This window comes from Drosophila mojavensis, unplaced genomic scaffold (genome assembly GCF_018153725.1).
Source record: "Drosophila mojavensis isolate 15081-1352.22 unplaced genomic scaffold, ASM1815372v1 contig_36, whole genome shotgun sequence".
In the NCBI taxonomy this organism is placed as follows: Eukaryota; Metazoa; Arthropoda; class Insecta; order Diptera; family Drosophilidae; genus Drosophila; species Drosophila mojavensis.
In genome coordinates, this window is record NW_025318858.1 from 17,260,899 (window position 1) to 17,288,112 (window position 27,214).

General features: G+C 39.8%; 5 protein-coding genes and 1 long non-coding RNA gene across 8 annotated transcripts; 4 read left to right on the forward strand and 2 right to left on the reverse strand.

Moving 5' to 3' along the window:
• Positions 1-232: 232 nt before the first annotated feature.
• On the reverse strand, positions 233-792 carry LOC116803911. The gene is made up of 2 exons (XR_004363930.2): positions 590-792; positions 233-512 (listed from the first exon to the last, which is right to left on the reverse strand). It is a non-coding gene; the product is annotated as an uncharacterized LOC116803911 (long non-coding RNA).
• A 1,062-nt stretch (positions 793-1,854) lies between these two features.
• On the forward strand, positions 1,855-2,694 carry LOC6577069. The gene has a single exon (XM_002003005.4). It carries the CDS (start codon positions 1,956-1,958, stop codon positions 2,577-2,579), a length of 624 nt encoding a protein of 207 aa, XP_002003041.1. The 5' UTR covers positions 1,855-1,955; the 3' UTR covers positions 2,580-2,694.
• A 3,361-nt stretch (positions 2,695-6,055) lies between these two features.
• Positions 6,056-8,532, forward strand: LOC6577070 (mitochondrial sodium/calcium exchanger protein). The gene is made up of 7 exons (XM_002003006.4): positions 6,056-6,408; positions 6,474-6,691; positions 6,755-7,161; positions 7,218-7,550; positions 7,618-7,980; positions 8,041-8,111; positions 8,211-8,532. Exons 1-7 carry the CDS (start codon positions 6,316-6,318, stop codon positions 8,448-8,450), a joined length of 1,725 nt encoding a protein of 574 aa, XP_002003042.1. The 5' UTR covers positions 6,056-6,315; the 3' UTR covers positions 8,451-8,532.
• Positions 8,532-10,574, forward strand: LOC6577071. The gene has a single exon (XM_002003007.3). It carries the CDS (start codon positions 8,585-8,587, stop codon positions 10,517-10,519), a length of 1,935 nt encoding a protein of 644 aa, XP_002003043.1. The 5' UTR covers positions 8,532-8,584; the 3' UTR covers positions 10,520-10,574.
• Positions 10,575-15,549: 4,975 nt separating this feature from the next.
• LOC6577072 lies at positions 15,550-16,928 on the reverse strand. 3 transcript variants are annotated; one of them, XM_044008932.1, is made up of 5 exons: positions 16,800-16,927; positions 16,530-16,724; positions 16,304-16,465; positions 16,149-16,248; positions 15,550-15,635 (listed from the first exon to the last, which is right to left on the reverse strand). In XM_044008932.1, the coding sequence occupies exons 1-5, from the start codon at positions 16,851-16,853 to the stop codon at positions 15,565-15,567; spliced, it is 582 nt and encodes a 193-aa protein (XP_043864867.1). In that variant the 5' UTR covers positions 16,854-16,927; the 3' UTR covers positions 15,550-15,564. The 3 variants fall into 3 exon arrangements, with proteins under 3 accessions (XP_043864867.1, XP_015020974.1, XP_002003044.2); XM_015165488.3 differs by lacking the exon at positions 15,550-15,635 and having other exon boundaries at positions 15,918-16,248; positions 16,530-16,749; positions 16,800-16,928; XM_002003008.4 differs by lacking the exon at positions 15,550-15,635 and having other exon boundaries at positions 15,918-16,248.
• Positions 16,929-18,613: 1,685 nt separating this feature from the next.
• LOC6577073 lies at positions 18,614-19,913 on the forward strand. The gene has a single exon (XM_002003009.4). The coding sequence runs from the start codon at positions 18,752-18,754 to the stop codon at positions 19,757-19,759; it is 1,008 nt and encodes a 335-aa protein (XP_002003045.1). The 5' UTR covers positions 18,614-18,751; the 3' UTR covers positions 19,760-19,913.
• Positions 19,914-27,214: the final 7,301 nt, after the last annotated feature.

Below are 27,214 nucleotides of genomic sequence, written 5' to 3' on the forward strand. Positions count from 1 at the left end.
TGAGTCGAAAACTGGGCCAAAAATTATGATTCACGCATGATTAGCAGCTAAGAATCAGAATGGAGTATCCACACACACATATCTATGCATATATGTATGTTCTGTCTATATATACATATATATCGCAATAACTGATCCATCAGTTCGCACTCGAGTTCAATCGAGTGGCAAGTTCAAAGGCCGCCGCCGCCGCTGCCGCCAAATAAACAAATACATGAAACTACATACATAATTCAATTAGTTAATACCCATTATAATTAGAGGGCATCAACAGGTTCGTCAACAACAACAACAGCGCAGACTCCCCCGTTTGAAGTCACGGATACGTTGCACTCGCCTTCCCCTTCTTCCTCATCTTCGCCATCGCCTTTAATCTTTAATCTTTTGGGTGCCTCTTGATGGCCTCCCTCAATTGGCTGCCTTGATGGATACTTCCGCAGTCGGCAGCTTTGTTTGGCTTTGTGGGTGGCAACCACTTTGTGGCGCCTCCCCTGTGGCACACCTGAGCACCTCTGGGCCCAGTCCACACAGAAAGGCAAAGCATATATTTATAACTGTAATTTTTAATATTTTATTGCTTCGATCTCACTTTGAACTTATTCCATTTGATCAAATTTATAGACAGCCAAATTTCGATATTGTAAATAGAGCACGATTTGTGGAACGGAAAGGGATCTTTTGATCTTGCCGCCAGCTCGATTTGATTTCCATTTGATTTTGATTCAATTCACAAAGGAAAAAAAAAAAACATTGTTTAATCACTTTTTAAGCAGTAGCTGTCGAGAGGGAACTGAGGCTAAATATAGCTCAAATGTTAATCAGAGTTGACGCAAGCAGGAATCGGGATACATTGCGTGATTCACCTCGAAATATTTGCTGTTTAAATGAAATAATATATACTGCATATTTTAAAAATATACCACTTAAATAATATTTGTATTTAAACTATAAAATAGGACCTTTAACTTAACTGAACTAAAATATAGTTAATATTCTTTCTTATATATTTGTATTATTCAAATTTAAATTAGGTTCGACTGATATTGATGATGATGGAATCCGGGTATAATATTTTACTGAAATGGTAATTAACAGACAGACGGAGGCGTGGCAGACGACTCAGTTGAGTTGAGTTGTTTTTGTCGGTCTGCTTGTTAACATACTGTTAACTAGCATTTTTCAGTCTGCTGCTCATTAACATTCGCCTGGTACATCCGGAATTTATAGACATATTGCTGAAATTATAATTAACAGGATAGTAACCGGGCTCTGTAAACGTACTTTTATTAGACAGACATGTTAACTTAGAGCGACTTATAAGTTCTTGGTTTGCTAGCGTTACTCACACTCTGAGAAAAAACTCAGAGAACAACCGATTGGTTCTTCGGCGAGTTCGTTCGCGATCGACTTGCAATGTTTCGCTCTGAGTGTTCCCCGACCGTTTGGTTGTGTTAAATGAAGTCAAATGTCTGTTATGCCCGGCTCTGCTACTCATTTCAGTTCGACTGATACTTCTGAAAATAGAAGTTAAGTCTCCTGTGTTCCTTTTGCAGTCTTCTCTTGACACGCTTGTCTCTTTACTTCGCCCTAGTCTATTCTGTTTCTTTCCCTTTTCCTCGATCTACTGTCATTTCATCTCTTGTGTCCGTTCTTCACATTTTCACGCATGTTTCTCTCCTATTCATTCTCTCACCTTTACATTTACTGTCTTGTCTCCTCTCCATTCTCAATTCCCTTGTATCGCTCCATCCATCTGCCTTAGTCATCTCATCTCATCTCTAGGCTTCAAGTCAACTTCAGCTTTTGTCAGTTTCACATTTCAAGCTTCTCTCTTCTAGCATTATATGTCAAGATTTGTGTTCTGTATGTACTCTTTCCTAAACATTTCACCTAAACATTTCCAATATATTAATAGATCTTTCCCCATATTCCTCTCTCCCTCTCTCTAAACAATCATGTCTAGATCAGCTGCAAAGGACATTGAGGGCAGTCCCGCTAAGAACTATTTGCCGCCATTCGTCACTGTCTTCGCGGAGCATACGGATATCGAGGCCACGACCAACAGGCAGAAGCTGACATCCATGGCCATCATCAAGGGTGGGCAGAGCACAAGCCGTGCCAGCGGGGAGGTGGGGAGTGGCTTTTGGGTAGCCGTCAGTGGCTATCGGCTGGAGTGCGCCGCTTTGGTCTATCGCTTCTTTCTGGATATCGGATACATTGTGGACAAGAGCTTCACGAACTCGGATCTGATGTATCTGAAGTACTACTGCCTGATGGACTGCGAGATGGCGCTCAGCTACGATGGCCAGAAGATCGGCTACGGTGCCGATATACTCGTTAGCGTGAAGCCAGAGAATCCCGTGTTCCAGATACGCATCGAGTCCACAAATGCTGCCGTTATTGAAGACCGCGCAGTTGGCCAATCGACAGCCTGTGTCATCGATATCGAAGCTATCGATAAGCAGGCGCAGCCTCAGTCAAAGAAGAAGCCCATCAGCCCAGGCAAGCGCGGAAAGTTCAGTTTGCTGCAATGGCTAAAGCATAAAATCTCGTATATATTCTATCTGAATGAAACTTAGGTTCGGTTCAGTTTAATTATTGAATAATAGCAATTCAGGATGTCCAGTTTAGTTTAGAAATTTCCATATTCACGATTACAGAATTTTTAATTACAATAAATCAATTTAAATAATATGTAATTTTTCAATTTTATCAAATTGTCATTATGCGTAATTAATTCCTATGCACAAATGCATTTTGCTCGCGCATTGCGCCCACTTCTGCCCCGATTGCCGATGCGATTATGCAGGACACGGTGGGGGGCGTGGGCGTAGGCGGAGGTGTGTGTGTGTGTGTGGGCGTGGGCATGGGCGTGCATTTGTTTTGTCAGAAATAATGCGCTGCTTAATTATTATATTTGTAATTTATTTGCGCCAGCGCTTAATCAGATCCAAATGCTAAAAACTACGCATTGCCGCTTTAATCCCACATTAATCCCGCACAAAACTGCATCAGCATCAAGAGCAGCATCAACAGCAGCAGCACAGGAGCAGAGCAGCAGCAGCAGCAGCGACTGCAAAAAAGGACAAAATTGAAATGACAGTAACAAACAACAAAAGCAATTCAAATGCAGCGCATAGAATGCATAATTAATTTTTATTTTGATGACAACGTCATCATGCTCCATCTCTCTTCCTCTCTCTCACTCTCTCTCTGTCGGCCGCATGCATAGCAATTATTTGCGTATTGCCCAACACTGGCAATGGATACACGCTGTACGACTAACCAGGTGCATATTACGCTTCATTTGTTACATGATTATTTTTTGAATGGATAATGGTTCTAAATTTTCAGTTTGCTCTGATTGATTGATTGACTGATGCGTTAGGCAACACTGGAATAGGTCCAACAAACCAATATTTCTATTCGTCTATGACTTTTTCTTTGCTGCCAATATATCTATCAATTTAGTTTGTTATGATTGATTGATTAATGCTTATTGCCCTGCGAATTTAGCTGTTAATAATAATAAAAAATAAAAAAAAAACAGATAAAATATTTGGTTGACTTAGTAAAAAGTCTTAGAAAAATAATATGTTTTATATTGCATTACAATTTAAAAAAAGAAATAAAAAGATTTATTTTTAAATTTATAGTAAAACCTCCATATTGATTCAAAAATATTAACATTTTTATCTTGATTTTTAATTAAAAATTAATGAATAATCATTTTTATTTCTCTTTTTTTGTTTTCTTCTTTGAAAAAATATAGACTTTTTATTTTTCCATATATTTTTCCATATATTTTCCATATTCTTCCCTAGAAGAATAAGACTAAGAATCTGCTAGCCAACACTGCAATAACATGCATTGAGCAACACTAATGCAAACTGTTTCAGAAAAAGGTTTTCTAGATTTGGCAAATATAATGTAATATATTGGAAAATATATATTGGGCATATATGTATGTATGTATGTACTTATCTATTTCTATGTACGTTTGTATGTTTTACACAGTGTTTGAATTGGTTTTGGTTTCATTGTATCACCCGCACACACACAAACACATACACGCAGACACACACACATACAAATTAACCTCATTGTCGGTAAAAATGTTGAAATGGTCAATTTGTTAAATAAATTGTGCGATTTTTATGAAAGCATTAAATATTTGTTGTTTGGCAGCATTTGAGGCCATTTGTGCTGTGATGTCAGGCTGCAGTTGCTGGGATGCTGCTGCTGGGATATTTGCAATGGGTAAATAACATAAAATTAAAATTCTTTTGTTTGTCATTTCATCGTTTTGTTTTTGTTTTTTTAATGCCTATAGAAGGGGCGGGGGCTGACGGAGCATTTGCGTTAACAGATACAAATCCGTTTTATTTGTTTTTCGTATTTAGTTTTCGGTTTTTTTTTTTTATAGATATTTTTTATTTTTATTATGGCCAGCATATTTGGGTTTCGCGCTTCCACAATTATCCGGCTGTCACCAATTACCGAACGCTCCCCCTCCCCCTCCAAAAAATAGCTCGCCTGCTAATGATTGTGCAGCTGGGAAATCCTCTGAAAATTATTGCATTCATTAAATTTTAAACAAAGGTGATTAGATTTTATAATTCTCTCACACCTCTCGCACACCTATTTTTGCCAATTGCACTCGGCGTACAGTTGTGCTCATTATTTATTTAGAACAATTGCAATAAAAGTATTTAGTATTTCGTATTTAGTATTTAGTATTTGGCATTGTATTTAGCTTTCAGTTGTTCCTTTATTTATTAGTCGGTTGCATTTTGTTTGTCATATCGTAACGTGGGATCAACAATTTGCTCCTTTGTTGTTGGCTGTTGGTTGTTTGTTGTTGGTTGTTACAACAATTCATTTATTTTTACAAAAATTCTATTTTCATGCTTTTTATTTGTCGGGTTTAATTAATTTCCACCTGCCTCCCGATACATAGTATATGTATATTTCACCTGTATATGGCAGCATTATTTCTGACATTTTATCGAGCCGAAATTATTTAAATGACCCTGTGTTAGGGTTTGTTTTTTGATAATTGTTTAATTATTCAATACCAGCATAAAATATTTTATTAATTATCAATTAAGTCAGTTCCCAATTTTTTTTTTTTTTAATTGCCTTTCCTCTTTTCTGATATATATTAAAAAATATTTATAATAAAAATTTTTCATTCTGAACTTTTAATTTAATTTTTGGAATTGAAATTGTTTTTAAAAAATGTAATGCACAAATTTTGTTTTAGCAAAATTTTAATTTGCTTGATGTTTATATGCAGCAAAAAATATTTAAATAATTGTTTGACAGAGAGAGAAAGAAAATTAATTTTATAAGATTTTTGTTTGCCTACAATTTGCGAATAAGTAAAAAGAACAAGTATAAAATATGTAAAATAAAGTAAATAAATACATATATATATATTTATGTATTATAATTTTTGTATTCATTTAATTTCATTTCGCCTGGGATTAAAATTGTAACGGAAATTTTGATAAAGTTACAGGCGAACAGAACTGGTAGGGTGCAAAGTTTTATTTAACAGTACAGTAACAGTGCATTATATTATTATTATTATGTATATATTATACATAGTATGTACATCCACAATTCACATAAATGATGCTGAAGTACCCGGTGCACAGAAATGTGTATAGAGGGAAAATGTTAGTTAACAGTGCACACTGTACTTTCGACTTAATATTATTTTACATTGAGCTAATCATGGAGGTCTTTTCGTCTGCAAATAAATGCAATTTACTCACACCCTGCCAAATAACTGAGCGGGCCAACGATAGCGTCGGTTTTATAACGAGCTCTTTCGCGATCGATTTTATTTCGCTGTGGTTCTCGCCGAACATTTGGTTGTGTTTGTATGATTATGTATTGGTTGTATGTGTGAATTGTGTTGACTATGTGCTCAACTCCTATATAACTAGCACTAGCTGCTCATTTCTTTTCGCCTGGTACCCCTGAAAATATAATTTAAAGTTGCTGGCCCCAATGGGCCATACCCTAGAAAAGTTAGTCATATATAATATAATCTCATATTTTATAAATACTTGAAACACAACTCAATAACTAGGCACTGCAATAGGTACACATTTAACATTGAATATTTATGGGAATACACTTAAGGAAAGCTTATAGTAAATAAGAAGAGGGACTCCAGGGAGAGTCGTCAGAGCACATCTCCCAGTCCCAAACAACCTTCTACAGTGCGATATTGTAAATAGGCAACTTGATCTGCAGTTGGATGATTGAAGGGAAAAATTTGAACTAATATAAGTATAGAGAATGGGCGGTGACCATTTTGAGTGGTTCAATGCGACAAATCAAACGGCGCTTCGCCCCCGAAGGCATCTAGCCTTCGCACATCCGCTAGTGCCGGTAAGTCTTTGGCCAAATGATGTTTAAATGCTGCTCTTATCAGACACGTCGCTTCAAATTTGCAGGATAGCTGTGAGCGAATCGTCTTTCTGGACAGAGAAGAGCGCTGCAAGTATGCAAATACGAATCCATCGTGCATAAACCAGGTGTTCCTGTTCAACTACAATGCGTTGTTCTACTGCCAATGCGATACGGATGATCTGCTGGGCTTGGCGTGCACCGTCTGGCTGCTCCTCGAGTGCGTGCTCATCTTCTGGGTCATCTACTTTACGACCATTCAATAGTGAGTATTCCAGCCGATAGTAGAGGATAGCAGTGCGTAAGCGATAGCTGAATATCGTTTCAGTTTTGTGCCAGCTCTCACGGTCATAGCGCGCATGCTAAATATGAACGAATATGTGGCCGGCGAGACCATACTGACCTTGGGCAACAACGCTCCATCGATTTTCGGCAGCGTGCTTGGCATGAAAAATGAGTCGCGTCACGGCTACTCCGATGCGATGTCGATTAATCTATTTATGGGCGTCTTTGCCACATCGCTTATCATGTGGGTGAGGCCCTTGGCCATCGATAGCGATTACTTTCTGCGAGACATAGGCTTCGTCTTGCTCTACGTGACCTTTGTGGACTTTTCGATTTATTACACCAGAGGCTATTTATCGATTGGCTGGGCCGTGGCTCTATCACTCATATGCCCCATTTACATTGCCATTATACTTATCGATCAGTGTTTGCAAAATCGCAAGGATAGGGGTAGGCTTTCGACTAAATGAGTGTCCGCATTATCGTCTAATCTTCTTCGTGTCCAGCATTGAGTCTGTCTATACCAAATACTACGGAGCCCGAGCCCGATCGCACGACCCAAGCTGTGAGAACAAGCTCGGTAACCAACACGGCTCGACGGTCGCCCAATGATAAAATATTCAAACAGTTCTTTAGAGTCCTGGACACCTTGGACAGATATCGGTTCTCTAGCCCGTGGGCCTTCTGCAAGCTGTGGGCCCTTGTTAAGGTGGTGCCGATGATTGTCTTGCGTCTCTTTATACCCGAAATTTATACGGATCAATCAGCTCACTCGTACTCAAAGCTGCTCATGTGCATTCAGATAACCCTAACGCCCACTCTCACCATGGCATTCATTGGTTCGTATTTGGTGTATTTTCTGCATTGGGCTGAGATCCCTTCACGTACCACCTTCGCCTGGCTTAGCTGAGAAATTTGACAAATTGTCCGACAAGAAGGTCCTTGTGCTCATGGTCTGTGTTGTGGTCCTATTGCCCTTATCGATAACAGCGTTATTCTATTCGCGCACGGATACGGTGCCCAAGTGGTACAAGTCCATGGAGGCATTGAATCTCATGGGCTGTCTGTTGGTTCTCTTTGTGATGACCAAGGAGCTGAACTCCTTGCTGGAGGCCGTGGGCATTATCGTGAAACGCAGTCACACCTTCATTGGCTGCACCCTCTACACCTGGGGTTCTGGATGGTCGGATCTTTTGCTTAATTTGAGCCTGGCTCGTAGAGGTCTGCCACGGATGGCCTACTCGGCTTGCTATGGCTACATTATATTCTGTAAGCCAACTATCGCAACTATTGCACTATCGATCAATGTCTACAACTGTCTCTTTTCAGCCATCTTTTCGTCCGTTTGCATACCATACCTTTTTACCGCCATAGCGCCAAGCTCAACAGGAACCAACTATGTAAGTAAGATATTCTTCATATCAAGATTGAGTATCGATCTTTTCAAATCCATGCGAATATAGTATGATCGATATTCTGCCTTCCATTCGCGAATCTAGGTTACCAAGGGCACTCTGGGCGCTACGGCCTCTACTTTTCTTCTCATAAGTCTCGTATTGACAATTCTCTATGCGGTTTCAACGAATTTTATGCTGCGTCGCACGGGCGCATTGGTGGGCATAACCATGTATGTGTTATTCCTGATATTTTGCGTCTTCACCGAGTTTGAGATAATCCACGCGTATGGTACCGATCACACCCTGGATCACGACCATTACGATGAGAGCTATAGCACATGAGCCTGAGCTCTGAGATGAGTTCACTGTGAATTTGCAATCAGTTGAAATTAAATCAGAATAAAATAGTAAATTTGTTTTTTTATTTTGTTAATTTTTATTATTATTTTGTTTTGGTTTTTATTGTCTGGCTTAGAATGAAACAATTGAGGCGCAAGGGATGGGGAATCAAGCAAAACCGCCGCATCTACTTAGTCGCCTTACTGTCGTGCGCTTTGGTCTACTATGCCATCAGCAATCGAGTGCCAAGTAGCGAAGATGCCCAGCAATCATTCGATGAACCGATCGAGGCGGGGTATTTTGTGAATACCTCGAGCTGTCGCATGTTCGCCCTCAACCCTTGGCCAGCGGCACTAACCTCGTATTTCCATCGACTGCGCACTTACGAATGCAGTAAGCCAGCCATTTTTGTAGCCAAAACGATGCGGGAAAAGAACTATTTACTGCGAACTTTGTCGGATGATAAGGTGCTTAGACTCTTTCAGGTCAATAGAGTTTCGGATGTTGTCTGCACATACAAAACAGTTCAGCGTGTTGACGATCTCACCAATAATTATGGTAAGGAGACAACTTTTCGGCTAGCCAGTCGGAAGATTCAAGTCAAAGTGGACGATGGTCCGACAACATTGAGAATTTGGTGCAACGATAGAAACAATCAGACGATTTATCGTGATGTGCATTTCTTTCTGCCTGCTGCAAATCAAAAAGCTCGACTCAAGTCCTCGTCCGCAAATCGTCTATCGGTGATGATAATTGGCATCGATTCGATCTCACATATGCACTATCAACGCTCCATGGATCAGCTGTCCGCCTACATCAAATCTCTGCCTCATGTGGAGTTCTGGGGCTATAACAGCGTGGGGGCCGATTGGTATGCCAACTTGATGCCGCTCCTGAGCGGATTGAATGCCAAAGAGCTGAAGGCAAGCCGCTGCTATCACTCAAATAGCTACGATGATTGCGGCTTGCTTTGGAATCACTTCAAGGCGGCTGGCTACAATACGAGCTATGCCGAAGACATGATTGGATCCAGCTTTAGCCAGGATCAGTTTCGCTTTCGCCAACAGCCCACGGACTTTTATCTTCGACCCGTGCTGCGAGAGGTGCATAATCATACAGGCTACGTCATGGATGAGCTAGATGCCATCTCTTGTACTGGAAGTCGCAAGTATTCCGATATTCTGCACGAGTTCTTCTACAAGCTGACACCCCATATCAAGCGCGCTCCCAGCTTCTCGTTCTTTTGGCAGTCCCAGGGCGTGCACGACTACCTGAACTACGCCCAGTTGCTGGACGTGAATTATCTTCGGTTATTTCATCACTTGACTGAGAATGGGATACTTAACATGACTCTGGTGCTTCTGATGTCGGATCATGGAATGCTCTCCAGTTCGTATAGCACCTCCTATCAGGGCACGCTCGAAGGGTCGCAGCCGCTGCTAATAGCTATATATCCCAAATGGCTAGAGGAGGCTTACCCGCTAGCTATTTCGAATCTACACAGTAATGATCGTAGTCTCGTCACAAGCTTCGACCTGCACGTGACTCTCAAGGACCTGAGTAACTTGGAGCTGCTTCGCGATACAAACATTGAGAGCCAGATGATAAAGCTTGCAGCACTGGGTCGCAATATGGCCCGAGGTATCAGCCTATTCCTGCCGATACCAGAAACACGTAGTTGTCCAATGGCAGGCATTCCCCCATCTTATTGCCTCTGCCATACCTCGATGCCGTTAGCTCCCGACGACGAAAGAGCCCTGATAGCAGGTGCATTTGTCGTGAAGCAAATCAACCTCATTATAGGAAATGAAGCACATTGCAGCCAACTGATATTGGAGGTAGTGAAGGCGGCACATGTGCTAAGCCGGGAATTCGATGACTACGGGTTCGATGTTCAGGTTCGACTGCAGACGTTGCCAGGCAAGGGAGTCTTTGAGGCAACTACCCGAATCTTTGGAAACTCAATAGACCTGAATGGTCCCATTCTGCGGGCCAACAAACACGGCAATGAATCCTACTGTGTGCATAACAAACACCATGAATTATTTTGCTTTTGCACAAAATCTTTTTAGAGAAATCAAATTAGCTTTCATTTTAATCTATCTAAGAAGTTCCACATAAAACTCACCGTAGTGTTGTTCTTTTTATTTTTTTTTTAAACATTTTTGCCTTGAGAAAACAGATGCATAACGCATTCCACTATGCTAATACGCCCCTTCTCAGATTGATCCACATTGAAACCGAGTGGAGTTCATAAGTACTGCTGATAAAGGCAATTACAACAAAGCATTTGTTAGATATAACTCGGTCGAGTTTGTGCCTAACAGTCGAGCCCCGCTCTATAAACGAGCTACACATATTTCCATTTCCATTTCCATTCCCATTTTCCCATTCTCGTGGCGGTCCCTCAGCGAAACAAGCTCTGCGTTAGCTCAATTTGACGAACTGATAAATGTCAAACGGTTTATGACACTCGGCTTTCAATTCTGATTTCATCGAGTTTTTTTTTTTTTTTTTTTTTTTTTTTTTTTTGTATACCCTAAACTTGCATTTGGGTAAATATATAAAGGGTATATTGGTTTCGTTAAAGGGCACGTAATAATATTTTATACTTATATTTTTTTATATTTGTATTATTTTATACTCCAGCAATGAGCTGAAAGCAATAGTAGTCACATATGTATGGATCGATCTTCAAGCTCATCTACTTTAATGGGGATAATTGTATTATATAAGCATTATTTCAATGTAGTGACACTAGAATAGGATAAATAGACGATTCGCCCAAGTCGAACTATGCTCAGTTCTTTCTGTAATGATATTTAAGATGCCGAGAAGTACACTCTGATCTCCGATTAAATCAATTACATATGTTCTTACTTTCTCCCTCTCTCTATATTAATAAATTATTATCAACTTGAGATCTGAGTTTCACACAGCTGATAATATTATGCACAGTGCCAAAATCGAGTTGATTTTATGACAAACTAGAGTAGTGCGCTCTTCCACTGCCCGATGATATCAGATAGAGTATCGTATCTTGCTACGAAAAACATTCGACATTTGTTTTGTAAGCTGTGTCATAGATTTTGCGTGGTGCTTATGCTGGCTCAGTTTATGAGCATTTTTATATTTATTGTCTCTGAATATGTTTTGTTGATGCTTTTTGTTTGGATTTGAATTTATGATTTTGGGCTTTCGTCTCTTTTTGATTTTTATATAGGTTATAATTTCCGATTGTGAACCATAAATATTATTGTTGTTCGCTGTGGAATGGTTCAATACCGGATCGCAGCACACTAAAAGTGTTACAGACGTCTGCGGTTGTTAGTGGAATCGACTTAAGACCAAGCAACAAAAAGCTTTTTGTTGAATTTGCTAAATACGAATGAAAATGAAAGTCTTTAATTACCTGTTGTTGAATAAAAGATGTAAGTATAATCTTTCATATATGGTATTTCCAAGAAACTCTTACTTTATCAATAAGGGGGAAGCATATAATTCAGGTTAAATAAATATATATAAGGAAAATAAATTTATATAAAAGTCTTTGAGTACTGGAAAGTTATCTTATTTGACGATTTGACTCAATTTCATTTCATATGTTTAACAGGCTCTACATTTAATTGTTGTTTCAATAAAAAGCAAATGATGTACAAAATAAAAGAATAAATAAATAAAATGTGTAAAAATCCTTTACATGAATCAACAATAGCTGCTGGCATTGGGATTGCCCGCAGCGGATAATTTGCGTCAAAATGTCAGTTTATTTGAAGAGCGAGTGGCCCAAGTCGCGAGCGATGAGAGACGTGCAATTGAATTAAAATTAAAATATATAGCGCAAAGGCTGACGCGAAACAAAAAATGAAAATACAAATAAAAATTGCATTCGTTATAATTTTCAATTTATTTACGAGTTGCATGTGTGTGTGGGTGGGTGTGTGTGTGTGGGTGGGCATTCAGTGTTGCAACAAAAATTATAAATTTAAAAAAATAATTAAAAACCATTTGGCCGGTGCACCGCGGATGCCAATGCCAAATGCCGGGATTCGGTTTATTCAGTTTGTCCACGGCACACAACTCGCTTTCAATTAATGCAAAATGTCCTAAAATGAACGCATTTTTCACTGATTGTTGACGATTGTCAAGCGGCTTGCTGCGTACAAATTGGAATGCGTCCGCGAAACGTGATCCCCGGGTGAGCCGCACGGTGCCAATTCCGATTGCCAGTCGAGAGCCCACAGTGTATAGCTGTGTTTATTCTTTTTGTTTCGTTAAATAATGGGATAAAAGTATATGAAATTAAGCAATGGACTGTTCCAGCTGCCAACTGCCAACTGCCAACTGACAACTGCCAACGGGCAACGGCTAACAGCCAACTGCCAGTTGCCAGTCAGCTCTTTCAAGTTTGTTCAAATTGTCACGTGAGATTTTAATAAATTAAGCCAGCATCGAGAGTCTCACATAGCATACAGAAAACTCTTCCATAAAAAACTTTGCATTTAGCAAAAGTCAGCAACTATTTTAATATTTGTCAATTCTATACTACAACTATAAATTGATTATAAAAATAGTGCCAATGTACTTCAAATTACTAAATATATCCATCACAGCTGATGTCTTTTAGGTCTTATCTAGTCGTCTAGTCGACATCAGTGCTTTCGATTGTAAATTCGGCTGTCTGGAACCACAACGTCAATGTCCAAGTATAAATCTCAAATTGGGCAAACAGGTAATCACTCAAATCGCCCTGATTTGGCTCAGATTGTTAGTGCCATAAATAGTTGTCAATGGGTGGACGGCCGGTGTGTGCGAATGGCTCATAAATTAATTCAATCAATGTCAGAAAGAAATTGTTATTTCACATCTGAGTGCGGTCGTAAATTGCCAGCCGTGTCGATCTTATCGCTAATCGATGTGTATGTCGGGCGGGTGGGTCGAGCTGTGATGGGGTTGCAGTCATCAGCCATCAGCCATCAGCCATCAGCCCATCGCGCGCTCATACTGCGACTATTCGTGGCCCATAAATTAGGACTAAACTAATTTCTCGTATATATTTCATGGGCGCATCTAATTGTACCAGTGATAAGCATTTGTTGAGCATTCTCTCTGCTGAAAAGCGACTGTATTCATTGCCTTTATATGAGTACTTATACTTGATGTTCTTACAGGCGATGTATTCATTGCCCAGTGAAGTCAATCAAAGATTCATCTGTCAGCTGGACAGGAGTCAAGCTACTGCTACTACAAGTACTGACATTGGACACTGAATGAAAACAGAGAGAAAGAGAGAGAGAGAGGGAGAGAGAGAGAGAGAGAAACACACACATTCCACAGATATCGGATGCGGGAAACAGACACTTTAAATGCTTGCGATATTGTCAATCAAAATTCAATCGAAGCCATGAATCATGACAGCCAGAGGATGGTTATGCTGATGATGGCTTCAAGAGCGACTCTCATTCACCACTGATGGATAGATGGATGGCTGCCTGGCTGCCTCGTTGCCTCGCCTGCCTCTCTGGCTGCAGTTCGAAAAAATTGAAATCGCTCAAACAGTGAATGCGTGTTGAATGTTGTTGCCCCCTGCACCCGCTGTCCCCCTCGCCCACCAAGTGCCAGGCACTTGTCGTTTGAGCAGCACTGGCAAAAAGCATTTAGCATTGGCATCCTGTAGCCAGCCTCATGCCACATGTCACATGCCACACGAGATCCTCATGCGAGTGTCGAGTACATTGGGCTCCTCCTCATCCTCATTCTCATCATCATCAACATCATCATCTCCAACGTCGCCATCGTCATCAGTCAATGTCATTGAGATAGTTTTGACATTTTTATGAGCAAATGATAAGACCCACTCGCTCAGCTGGGTGCTCGTCTGATGGCCAATGTTTGACACTTGCCAGCCCCACTCGCAATTCACAATTCGCATTCTACCACCACCACAACCTCTCTTAGCCACACGAGTTGTAGACAGTTTTTCGTTTTTTTTTAAATATTGTCTGTTAGCGTTTATTGTGTGCATTTGAAATTTATGACTTCAAATGGCTTGATTATCTACGTATACGTTATTTTTTGCTGTTTTAAATTTAACGCTGACAGACTACAGCCCTATCTTCCAGTATTGCCACAGCTATCTATCATGATGGGCAGACCCAGACATAGTATTTAATGACCTCATTAAACATTAGTCACTTTAAATGGCACAGTGGGATCCCCCTGCCTCACAATGGCTGATAGTAAATATAAAAAATTCTTCGGGTTCAATATACAAAATAGGGTTCAATATAATAAATAGATTTTTTTTTAAATATGTGTAGACACTTATATAATTTCTAATCTTTTGTGGAGTACAGTTTAATAAGTATAAAGCTGGAAGTTATATCTTAACTTGTCACCTTTCACTTAGTGTACGAGTTTAGTTAGAATTTTTAGAATCAAGCCTAAGCTACTTAAATCATGATATTTATAATTAAAGTTCACACAAGGGAATTTCATTAAAAAATTATGCACACATCGATTTATATAAATAAATTGGTTTGCTCGATTGTCAGCATCAAAGCATTCAACATCTAAATATCCTGGTTGACCTAAGCCATTGGGTAATAAATTGTGTAAATGATTTCCTGATATTATAGAATTTATTAGATGAAAAAAAAGCCGAATAGGAATTTTGGAAGCCAGCATTAATAATTGTAGCGCATTGTTGCTGCTGGCCAATGGCGAAAATTCAGCTTTGCCTACTAATGTTGACTTCCGCTTCCGCTTGAAAGTTCAAAGTATGTTTCCGCTTGCTCTTTTTATGCGCGCTCTCTCCCACTCTCTCACTTTCTCACTCATTTTCCATCACAAATAGCTGTGAAATTTGTTATCGCTGCATTTGCAAACAAACACAAAAGTAAAATTAAAATTTCCGTAAAATATTGCTGCAGAAAAAATACATTTATACATATATACATGCTTGTATATATAGTGAAAAAAAGAACTTACAAATCAGACAAATAAATTTGCAAATAAATACCCATACGCGAAATATTTGACATTTATTAATTAAAAATGGGCGCGAAATTTATATTAATTTTATTCAAATTGTCAACGGCAACAAAGGAAGCTAATTTCAATTTATTTTATTTGTCTCTCTCAGGTTTGTCAGACGCCCCCGCCGCCGTTTGGACTCCCACTTTCGAACTGCCAGAAAAAGAGCATTGATAAAATTGGCATTTCTAAAAATTGATTTATAAATACATAAATATCTGAATTGCTTTTATCTGTCGCAGTATAAATCACACGTATTAACAGAATAACGGTTCTTTATCAGAAACATTTAGCTAAAAATTAAGTTTTATTTATAAATTGCGAGTAGGTTTAGAGATTCCCAATGATGAGTGAATGACTGAGTAGGTGGCTTTAGTGGGGAAGATAACTGACCCAGCAGCTTACATATACAAACTCTATATACACACATACATATATATTATTATTATAACAAACTTTATTTCTCTTTCAATCATACTCTATTCGTTCAATACCTCTTAAAATCATTGTACGCAACAATTATTCTACATATTAGATATCTATACTTCCTAATTATTAGCCTCATGTAAAGCAGTAAAGTTACGAGCTCTATGCCCAGTGCTAGCCAGATGAGTAGCTTGGATAACTGATGGACCCCTTGGAATGCATCGTAGACAACATACTCACATCCGCGAGTAACTAGAACACCTTGGCGATAGCACACGGCAGGCACCTTGCGCAGGTAGTCCAGGTAAGTTTGAGGACCGCTCAAGCCGCAACAGCCCATCTGAGAAAAGCAGCGTATACCAGATGTATATTTTCGAAAAAGGAAGCCCACATACCTTCGCCTGCATGTCCAACCACTTGGGATCATCGTTCTCAAAGTAATCCTGGTAGTATTGCAGAAGCAAGAGGTTTGCGTCGTCGCCACTGATGAGTGGCTGCAGGTGCACCACACATAGCGCATATGTGCGGTGCAAGGCATATATCAGCAGAGGCACATACTAAGGTAGGTGAATAGAATAACCATTCAAGCAGATATACTCCCATATATGTGTGCTTACTTACCAACACAGACAGCCACTCTGACACCATATACATCGCACTAACACTCAAGTATATCAGTAGCACTTCAAGCACTATTATGGCCGTCAACGATATGTACACTTTGATCACATTGAATTTCATCTGCTGGAACAAACTCGGTTCATCATAGTCCAATATGCTAGGCAGGGTTATGCGGACTGTTACCACAACGATACACTTTAAGAGGAGTCAGCGATTAGAGCTTTGGGATTTGTAAAGTCGTAAATATTATTTGTTGTAATATATGCTTACTCCGAGTAGAACGACGAGGGAATAGTTTATAGCTGTTGTGATCATGTTTTTCATACACAAATTTTGTATTTAAGATAACGAAAAGTTCACCTAAATTTTGACGCATGTTGCTAAGTTTATTATGCATACAATTTGCTGGTTGGACTCAATTCAGAGCCGGAGCTGTCGCTCAAGATTTTGCTTATCCCGAAAATAAAGTAATGAATCGAAAACAGGTCTTCTGAGACATTCTCTCGTTGTGGATAAAAGCGTATGATATGATATATAAGGAAAAAATAATGAAACACAAAAATTTGCAATACTTTCCATGCAGACTTTGCATATTTATATATACCATACAGTCTACAAACTGGGTATTATTGTCAGGTCTTATATACATCATCACATATATCACTTGATACCAAACATCAATCAATAATGTGAATATAACTGTTTTGGTTGTTCAACATGCTTGACATAGCTAAGTAAAATCTGCACATATTAATATCAAGTGCATGTAAAAAGATTTTTATTCCCATACGATTATATATTATGAATGTAGAGCTGAATTTCAATTTTATTTATTTCCATTTTTTGCACTTTATTTTATTTTATTTTCATTTTTTTGTGTGAACAAATTTGCATTGTTGATTTATGGGATTTGTTATATTTGACAGTTGCTATTGTTGTTGTTGTTGTTGTGTCAATGGCATTTTATTAGAGTCGCATTGTGTGTGTCTGTGTCGCGTGTTTTGTGGGTCCCTATTCTATAATCGGCTTTCTATATTAATTTAAATTTTATTTTTGGCATTTTATTATAATTACTCTTGATAAATGTAAATAGTCATCGTTAGCAACAGCATTGTTATTATTTGTTATTTTGTTGTTGTTGCCAGTGCAGATATTAACCGGCTTTGCACGGTCAACTGAGTTGCTCTCCATCTATATAAGCATTGTTTTCTGGCTATCAATATATATGTTTTGGAGAGATTTTTTGGTATTTCAAATGGTAAAGAGAATTTATTTAATTTTGTAGCTATAATGCAAAGTATGCAAATATTTCCTTTATTATTGGGAACTTAGGATATCATAAGTGATTTATCTCAATTTGACATATGTATTTTTACTATCCCATAATTTTTACTATACCTATCTCGTTAGAGAATTTGAGTTTCTATCTTCTATGGTATTTTTGGTTTGTGGGCCGAAAATACCGCCACAAATACCGCGCTGCGCCCACACCCACTCCTCTATAAAATACCAAAAATATTCTGCGGTTTTGAATGTTTTTAATTGTATTATTAGTAATTGCTATTGCCGTTGCCGTTGCTGTTGCCGTTGTTGTTGTTGTTGTTGTCGTTTATGCAAAAAATTAACATTCTATGCTCTTTGTAGTAAGCGCCCATGAAACGAGGACAATCCGCATTGCCAATAAAAGAAGCGAGAAAAAAAGAGAGGGTTTAATATTTTGCACAAACATGTATTATACTTTTTGGATATACTTTATATTTATAATATTTTAATGCTAATTTCAACAAATCCAAAAGTATTTGTGGCTCGCGCCCTAAACACAATTTATGCATGCACTTTTGTATCTGCTGGTGATATTTTAATTTTACTGTCACATTTGATCATAAATTTGCCGATTAATAAATAATTCGTCGTGCGATTTTTGTTTTGCAAATTTGTTGGCCCTAAACATGCCTAAAAACCGACTATTATCCCCCCAACAGGAATTTGTGTAAGCCTGCTGCAGGACTGTGGGCTTTTTCGTTATGTGGTGATGGAGCTAAAGCTGTAAATGCTGAATTATGAATAGATAAGGTTTAGAATCTAGTTAGTAAAATATGTCAAACAATTAGTTTTCACCCAAAATTCAATAAAATATTCACACAAACAAACACAATATAGCACACACAATATATATTCATATTACTTAAGTATACCAAATCCTTCCCTAACCAGTTGCAAAGATGATGAACGAAGGGCGCCGCAATAGCTATGATGTAGTTTCCATACCATCGTATGAGTCACTGACGGAGCAATCGGAGATCTCGGAGAAATTGCCGAATGATGTGGCAGTAACCAGTCAGATGGTGCAAAACTTGCTAAGTGATGAGGAGAGACTGAGGCGTTGCTCGAAGATCCGCGATATAAAATCGAATGCACCAACACCGCCCGTCTCGTTAGCTGAGGACCTTTTGTTTTGTGAGCTGGACGCCTTCTCGAATGAGACCTGTAACTACGATGCTTCCGATCTGCACGTGGCAGAAGCGTTCAATTCCCAGCTCATGATTCTCTATGAGCAGGGCGATATCCATAGCGCTCTGCACTTTCTACTTGACTCGCTTCACAATCCCTTCGCACCGCGTGCTGTGGGCACGGTGTTCGTTGAGCAGAGCATTCGAGAAGAGATCATTGCGCGCATCCATGATCAAATGAGGCCGCTGAGTTTTAAAACCGCCTTGCATCCCAATTACCGCAAGACTAAGAAGGTGCTCACCAGCTTGGATGTGCAGATTGTTAGCGCCGCGGAGAACAGAGTGCCGCCGCCATTCTCCTCGCCCATTGTGGTCTGCGACTGCGAGACCAAAATACTGGGCACCCCGCCCACTGGCGTCGTCTGTTTGCGATCATTCCACGACAACCTCGAGATCGTTGAGTGGTGCAGCAAGGAGAGTTTGCAATTCGAGAGCATCAGCGTCTGGAACGAATGCGTGGAGAGTCTCTATCAGCTGGTCGCCACTCTGAACTGCAACACCTTCTACTTTAACAGCTGCAATGTCAGCCTGGAGCCGATCACTCCATTTGTGGCCGAGGAGAAGACTACTGTGTGCATTGCCGATGGCTTTCACTATGAAACACTGCTGATCGGAGAGCAAATAAAAGTCGTCATATTTCCAATTGGCTCACATATCTGGCAAAAAGATGAGGAGCCCAGCGAGCCTCCACCGTCGCCCATTTCATTCCTAAACAGCTGATCTGCCGAATCGTCAAGTCTCTTCCTCATCTTTATCAACAGCAGCTGCCGTTGGGAGTTTTCGATAAAAAATAAAGTCGTTCAATTATTATTTTCGCCAAAAATATAAACTTCCATCAATACTTTGCAGTTATTTTTGGATCAATGATAACGCATTTTATGCTTATTGACTTTTTTGATGCTGATGATGATGATGATGTTGATGATGGGGCTTTCGAATATGATGGCAGCTGTCAGCGGCCGTAATACGCTTAATATATGGATATCTTTTGTTTTCCCTCTCTCTCTCTCTCTCTTTCTCTCTTTTTATTTGGTTAGGGTTCGCTTAATGAGTTCGTCTTATGTAAATATGAGCACTTACCAAAACGGGTTAGCCACATGACTAATTCAGCTTCCTCAATCAAGTGCATCTGTCCTCCTCCCATTTAGCACTTAGCCATGGGCTGGGACATGGCCCATATCAAAGCTCTGAATGGTGTTAATACTAATAAATCACATTTCGCTAGGCTCAAGAGTGAGTGTGTGTGGTCTTCTACTTCAAGGGCTCTATAAACCTTGGGAAAACTATTTTCAAATACGCTTCAGGCAGGTGAACTATTATAGCTTTAATTTAATTTGTTTTTAATTAAATTGTTTATTTTATTTTTTATGCATTTTTAAATAAAATTATATCATTTGTACAATAAACAAATTTATTGAAATTATTTGATACATACACATTACAAAAATAGAACAAATTACAAACATTTTTATTCTAAGAAAAATTTATAAAATTTTTATAAAATAAAATATAAAATATATAATGAAAATATTTCGTAATAAAGTTGAATATAAAACAAATTGTTAGCATAGATATGTATAGGTATATATGCATAAGTATGTATGTATACAAATTAACAAACATTTGTAAATAAATGGTATACAAAATATATATTTATAAAAATTACAAAAATATTGAATGTAAATTGTGTACAAAATTTATATATATTAATTGTTTATTTAGAATATATTTCTGGATATATTTATCTAAAACTAGTATTATGAAAATCTTTTGACAAAATCGACATATTCAAGAGTGCATTCGATAGTCTGCTTAAGTTGATCAAATCAAGCCCACTTGCTTTGCGCTGCATTCGCGATGCTTCAACTCAAATTTACGATTGACATTTAAGAGCGCCAAGCCGGACACATTGTGCGATGAATTCAGCTGGCCAATAAAATCATCAGTTAACGACTTAGGCGCGGATGATGCGTGAGTGACGGAGTCATCGTTGAGTCGTCGTCGTCGTTGTCGTTGTCGTTGTTGTCGCTGCCGCTGTCGTTGTCGTCGGCATGGACGTACCTCCCAGCACTTAAGAGCGCCAAAAATAAGCCTGGCTCATCTTGGCGATTATCAGTATTGAATTTATACAGCATAAATCTCTTGGCAAGTGACAGAGCGACGCAGACCCCGGATCAAATGGACATGAGCGCAGATATATGTATGTGTTAGTGTTTATGCATGCATGTGTGCTCGTCTCTCTGCACAGACTCCACAAGGCGCAGGTGTAGCTGTAGCTGCAGCTGCAGCTGCAGATGGAGTTGGAGTTGGAGTCTAGTCTGGGCCTCTAACTGTGGGCCATGCGCTGAATTCATTACAAAATGCGGTTTCAATTATTTGTCAAAATGTCCGTCTGCCTGTTGGCCCTCAATGGATGTGACATTGATGTTGACATTGACGTACGGCCAGGCAAGGCGAGCTCCACCTCTGCATCCCGCCAGCCCGCTCCGATTGCGACAATACAAATTAAATTGTTAATGGGCAGTGAGTCATGCAGGCAGTCAGTCAGTCAGTCAGTCAGTCAGTCTGTTCGTCTGTCAGTCATGCCATCAACTAGACATGCGACAAGTCAGTGCATTTTAGCCTTTATTTAATATGGCATTTCATTGTTATATTCGCATTGATATTATGCAAATGACGCATTAGCCTGAGTAATTGCTGCATTGCAGCATCCACAATGCCGGCACACTGTACTACAGTGATCTCTTTGCATTGGCTGCCACACATAAAATGCAAGCACAACTTATAAAAGACATAGCTGCAGCGTAAGTCGGTTGCATTTAATTGCTATCTTAACGATCTAATATGCACTTTAAGAGACGCTTAAGCAACTACTGAGAGAAGTTTAACTAGTAAAATTTATAGCAGTAAAATTGAACAAGTACTAGAGCTGGTTTTATATGAAGAAATGGCTATTTGAGATTTTAATAATTTATTTTGCTGTCTGCTGTCCTAACAGATCCCACACTTATTCAATGCTCTAATGTTTTGGGCAGTCGAATAAATAATTAAGGCGTCTGCATGCGTGAAAGTCAATTAGACTCGATCGAAACGTTAAAGCTGAGTGTTTAAAAGTTTGCAGAACGGGTCTAGTTGAGGGGCTGGGGGCTTAGGTAAGGAGTACAAAGTGCAGAAAGGACCTAGGACTGCCCCTCAGCTATAGCTAAATCTAAAGCTGTAGCTGTGCATGGCAGTACGTAGCTGTCAGTTTCAATCGTGTCTGCAGAACTTGTCACTCATTCAATAGTTTGAAAATTGCAAATGTCACTTACAACTCACACACACACACACACACACATGTGTGTGTGTATCCGTAGCTGTGTGTAAACATTCTAGCCAAGGATGCGTCTGAGACAATGTTGCTGGAGACGCTGCCAAAGGACGACAAAGTCTACCAAGAATGCCAGAGGATGACACGCCAGCAGACGACGCTGTGAATTAAAACAAGGCCAGGAATAAAATAATAAAAGGACAAAAGACAAAAGCATAAGAAAACTTGAGCAATGTGTGTGTGTGTGTGTGTGTATATGGCTGGCTGTGGGTGGTAGAATGAGCAGATATATCTGTATAAGTGTGTGGGTGTGAGTGTCTGTGGGCGTGTGTGGCTGGGAACGTGGATATTGACCCATTTAGTAGTTTGAGTAAGCTCGCTGAGCCAGTGCAATATTTTGTGGGCCACACGCTCAACCGCCCAACCACACACAAACACACGCACACTCGCACACTCGCACACACAGAGACCGAGTACAGCATGTACGCATCAAAATCAGACTTGTAATCCAAGTGCAAGTTGCGAATCCAAAAATCCATCCATCGGCTGCAGCAGCAGCAGCAGCAGCAGGAGCAGGAGCGGCAGCATCTTCTGGCAGCATCCTTCGCCATGGCCAGGCGACATCCTTCGAGCTTGAGCTTGCAAGCAGTTGCGCAAGGAGCAAAACTCGCTGGGCTGATGTCACGTAGATAGACAGAGACATGCAACTGACAGACAGATGGAGAGACACTGTGACACGACACATTGACTGACAGCTGCAGGGGCCGAGCAGAGCTGAGCCGAGCTGAGCTGAGCTGGGACGGGCTGAGGCGAGCTGCGGCGAAGGTGAGGGTGTGGCTGGGCCGGACTAGGGGCCATAGGGCGGGGGCGTGGCAACTGGCAAGTGCAAAGGATTGCTGCAAGAAACGGCGTGTGCAAACAAACCGAAAGACAAAAGCAAATGACGAACGTTTTGTTGGCAATACTGAGGAACTGACAAGCCCAGAGTGTAGCCAAGAAAGGCGAATGAGTAGGAACTAGAGGAAGGGAGAGCTTCATGCACTTAGATGCATATTGAAGGCGTCAAGGAGTGTGGAACAACTGGCGATTGTGGAACTGCAGCCAAAGCAGGACAAAGCCATCAAGCCATCGCAGACTCTCACTGCTAAACACACTTGAAGTCGATTAACTTCAAAGACTTAAAGCAATATATGTATATGTGTATATAGAGAGAATTATATTAACAAGATATTGCAATGAATGGGAATGGAAAACTATTGTAGTAGCTCACAAAGTTCTGCTTAAGACTTTTACCGATTCCAAAAAATAATATAAGTATAATATATAAAATATATTATTATTGATATAATATAAGTATAATTGTTTAATTTATTTTGGTAAAAATGATTTAAATATAAACCAAATTTAAGTCACATTTGATATACTTTTACTTATTTTAAGCTTTAAATCGATTTAATTTAATAATTGTTTGTTTTTTTTTTTTCATAAATTATTAATAAATTACTGAGCACTCTCTGAATATTTTTGAATCTGTATTATACTTAGTATTATACTTATATTGAGTTATTATTTTCATTTTAATAATGCGAAAAAATACAAAATTTCTTTATTCACTGTGTAAATAAAATACAGTAAAAGAAAGAAAATCAAATATATTTGTAGACATATAAAATTTCTTGTCGATCTCAAAAAGTCTTCTCACAGTCTTTCAACACGATTTCATTTAAATCGAGACTGACATTAATATGTCTGTTAACTTTAATTATTACCAACAAAAAATTGTAAAGCTTTGCGCGGAGTGAGAAAAATCAACCAAAGTAAAAACATTAAAAAATTAATCGCAAGCGCAAATTGTGAGTCGCTTTTATTTTTTAAAGGTTTTTTTTCCATTTTTTTTTTCTGTTTTATCTAGGGTAAAAACAAATAAAGGACACTCATTACCGCGCTTCCCTAGCAAAGCGGAACGTTGAACGGGGAGGTCAAGCGCGCTGTGTTGTCCTGGCGCTGATTTGTCCTTTTGACGAAACATTAGGCGGACAGGCGAATATGAGACACGACGAAGCAGCAGGAGCAGGAGCAGGAGCAGCAGCAGGAGCAGGGGCAGCAGCAGGAGCAGGGGCAGCAGCATCAGCACAAGGACTTCATCCAGTAAAAAGTGTTTTTAATTTAATTTTTTTTCACATTTAATTTTTTGCGTTCACAATTTTTTGAATGAAGTTGAAAATCATAAAACACACAACACAGCAGACGCCGGGCTCCAGCTCTTCAGGGCGGATGAGACGAGATGAGACGGAGGCCGGGGCAGTAGCCGAGGCAACTGAAAAATAAATAAGAGTAATTAAATTTCGTAACAAACATGACGAGATAATGGACCGAAGCCATTAACAGTGCCCGGACCGTCAGTCAGGCCAGCGTCTGACCGCTGCAAGATGACGAGAAGAAGCTGTTGACGCCTGGATAGGACAGCGGGACAGCTGGACAGCAGGACAGCAGCGGGGCGGTGAGAGGAGCAGCTGGCGCCAGTTGCTGCGCAACCCGTTCATATATCACGCCTGAGCGCTTGGCAGAAGAAGAAGAAAGCAGCTGCTTTAATGTCCTCGGCATTTTTCACATAACCTACGCCAAGACTCTCAGATGTCCTTTGACAATACCCCTAGCCAGAGGCGAATTTATCTCGATTCAGCTCCCTTGCTCCATTGTCATCTGAAGTTTTACTGCAGCTCTTGGTTCTGGATTGATTGAAAGCTCGCCACTCATCGGGGTCAGAGTTCGTAGACTGAGTGATGGATTATCGAATTCAGTTCCAAGATTAAACAAATTTCAGATATTGAAGATATTACTTGATATTACTGGATATACTCCAACTAAATAATATTAAATAAATATATAAAAAATTCGACGAGAACTTATATGTTAAAAAATTCAAGCTCTTTTCACTATATTGAGTTGATTGTCCAACAGCGATAGCAAGTGCGCAGAATGTGCTGCTCCATCAATTCTGACATGCAAGCTGGAAGTTGCGGAAGATTTGTGAAGCAGAGCTGCCCGTCTATCCAGCCATCGATAGCCAAGAGACAGCTGCACAAAATTGGCCAGCGGACCAAAGGGCGGGGCGACTGGGGAGGAAACCCAATGAATGGGAATGCAATGCGCGGCATATGCGGCGACTTGGCTGTTGCCAGCGCCAAGGACATGGAGCAAGACGCTCGACGATGGATTACGCTGCTTCTGTTGACCGAGCACTGAGTGGGGCGGAGCGCGTTTGAAGTTTGGAACTTGGGAACTTGGGGCTTGGGGCCTATACAACATCAGCATCAGCATCAGCGTCAGCGTCATCAAACTGACGTTGTCTGTGCGAGCTGTTTACTTGCGTTATCCTTTTGGCACTGACCGCTTTTGTTGTTTTGTTATTTTTCATGTCAGTCAAGAATTGGCAAGCAACGAGCAAAACAGGACATGGCCGATGAAATATGTTTTATATATAGAAAGGAAAAGAGGGAGTGGGAGAGGGGGAGACTGAGAGAGTCTAGCATCAGCCAGGACGAGCAGTTGGAGCACATTGCATCAATATTGAAACGTCAACATCAACTCGCCAGCGGCGAAATGGCGCTCAGTGCATAGACAAAGGCAAGCAACGGCAGGGAGGGTGGGCAGAGGGGCGAGGACAAGGACAAGGGCGACGACGACCCAAAAAAGCTGATGAAGAGTTCAAATTTTTCTTTGTGTGATTTGACGAATGAGCTGTCATCTTGCATTGGAAATGCTCTCTTGGCCCACACACACACACACACGCATACACATACACGCACACACACACACATGGTCACAGACGTATGCACAGCTGATGGCTGATGGCTGATGGCTTTCTTGTTTGTTTTCCTTTTTCATTCTATAAAAAGTTGCTGACCATTTCTTTTGATGGTTAGTTAAGAAGCATGCTGAAAGCGGCAAAGGAGCCTGCATTCACAGACAGTTGGATAGATAGTTGCTTATTGTTTGCCTTTGGCGCAATTTTAAATTGCCAAAAACAGAAGATTCTAACGAGCCTAACTGAAAATGTGCTGAAAATCGAATGTAGGAGTAAATATTTGAGATGAATATAAAATTACAGAAAACATGCATGCACACATGCAAACATATACTATATACATATACATAGGTAAAAAGAATTCATAGGTATTTTCTCCATTATAATATAATTGGCATTCCATTTATCGGAGTCTGCGTTATTAGAGAATGGCATAAAAGAGCTAGTACTAGTGGGATGATAAACTCTTTTTTCAAAATACAGCAAGCACAATATCTACAATTCTAACTAGAAATAGAAAAATAGAAAAATCTTTAATCAATTGGCCTCTATTTCGATTTCAGTTAGAAAATATTTTAGGCTTAATATATATTATATACTTATATCTCATTTTAGAATATAATTGTCCTATCTGAAAGATAGATAAGGGCAGGGAAAGCAAGTCCCAAAAATAGGCTTAATTTAAGCTACAATAAATATATTCATTTTGTAAGTAGGTTCGGCAAGTCGCCGTCAGCTCGTCAAAGCTGACTCAAAACTGGAAACCCAACCGAGTGCATCCTCTGTGTGAGCTGGCCAAAAATACATATGGTAGGACGGTCAACGGGAATGGGAATGGGAGTGGAAATGGGAGTGGGAATGGGAGTGGGAATGGGAATGGGAACGGCAATGGTAATGGCAACGCCAACGCCATTCATCGAAGCGTGGCTGGCCATCACTTGGCTCGTTTGCTCATCGTCAAGACAAATGGAGAATAAATAAATTACTTTCGGCCTTTTTGCAATTCCAAAACGTCACTGCATATTCTGGTCAAGCAGTCAGTCCAGTCCAGTCAAGT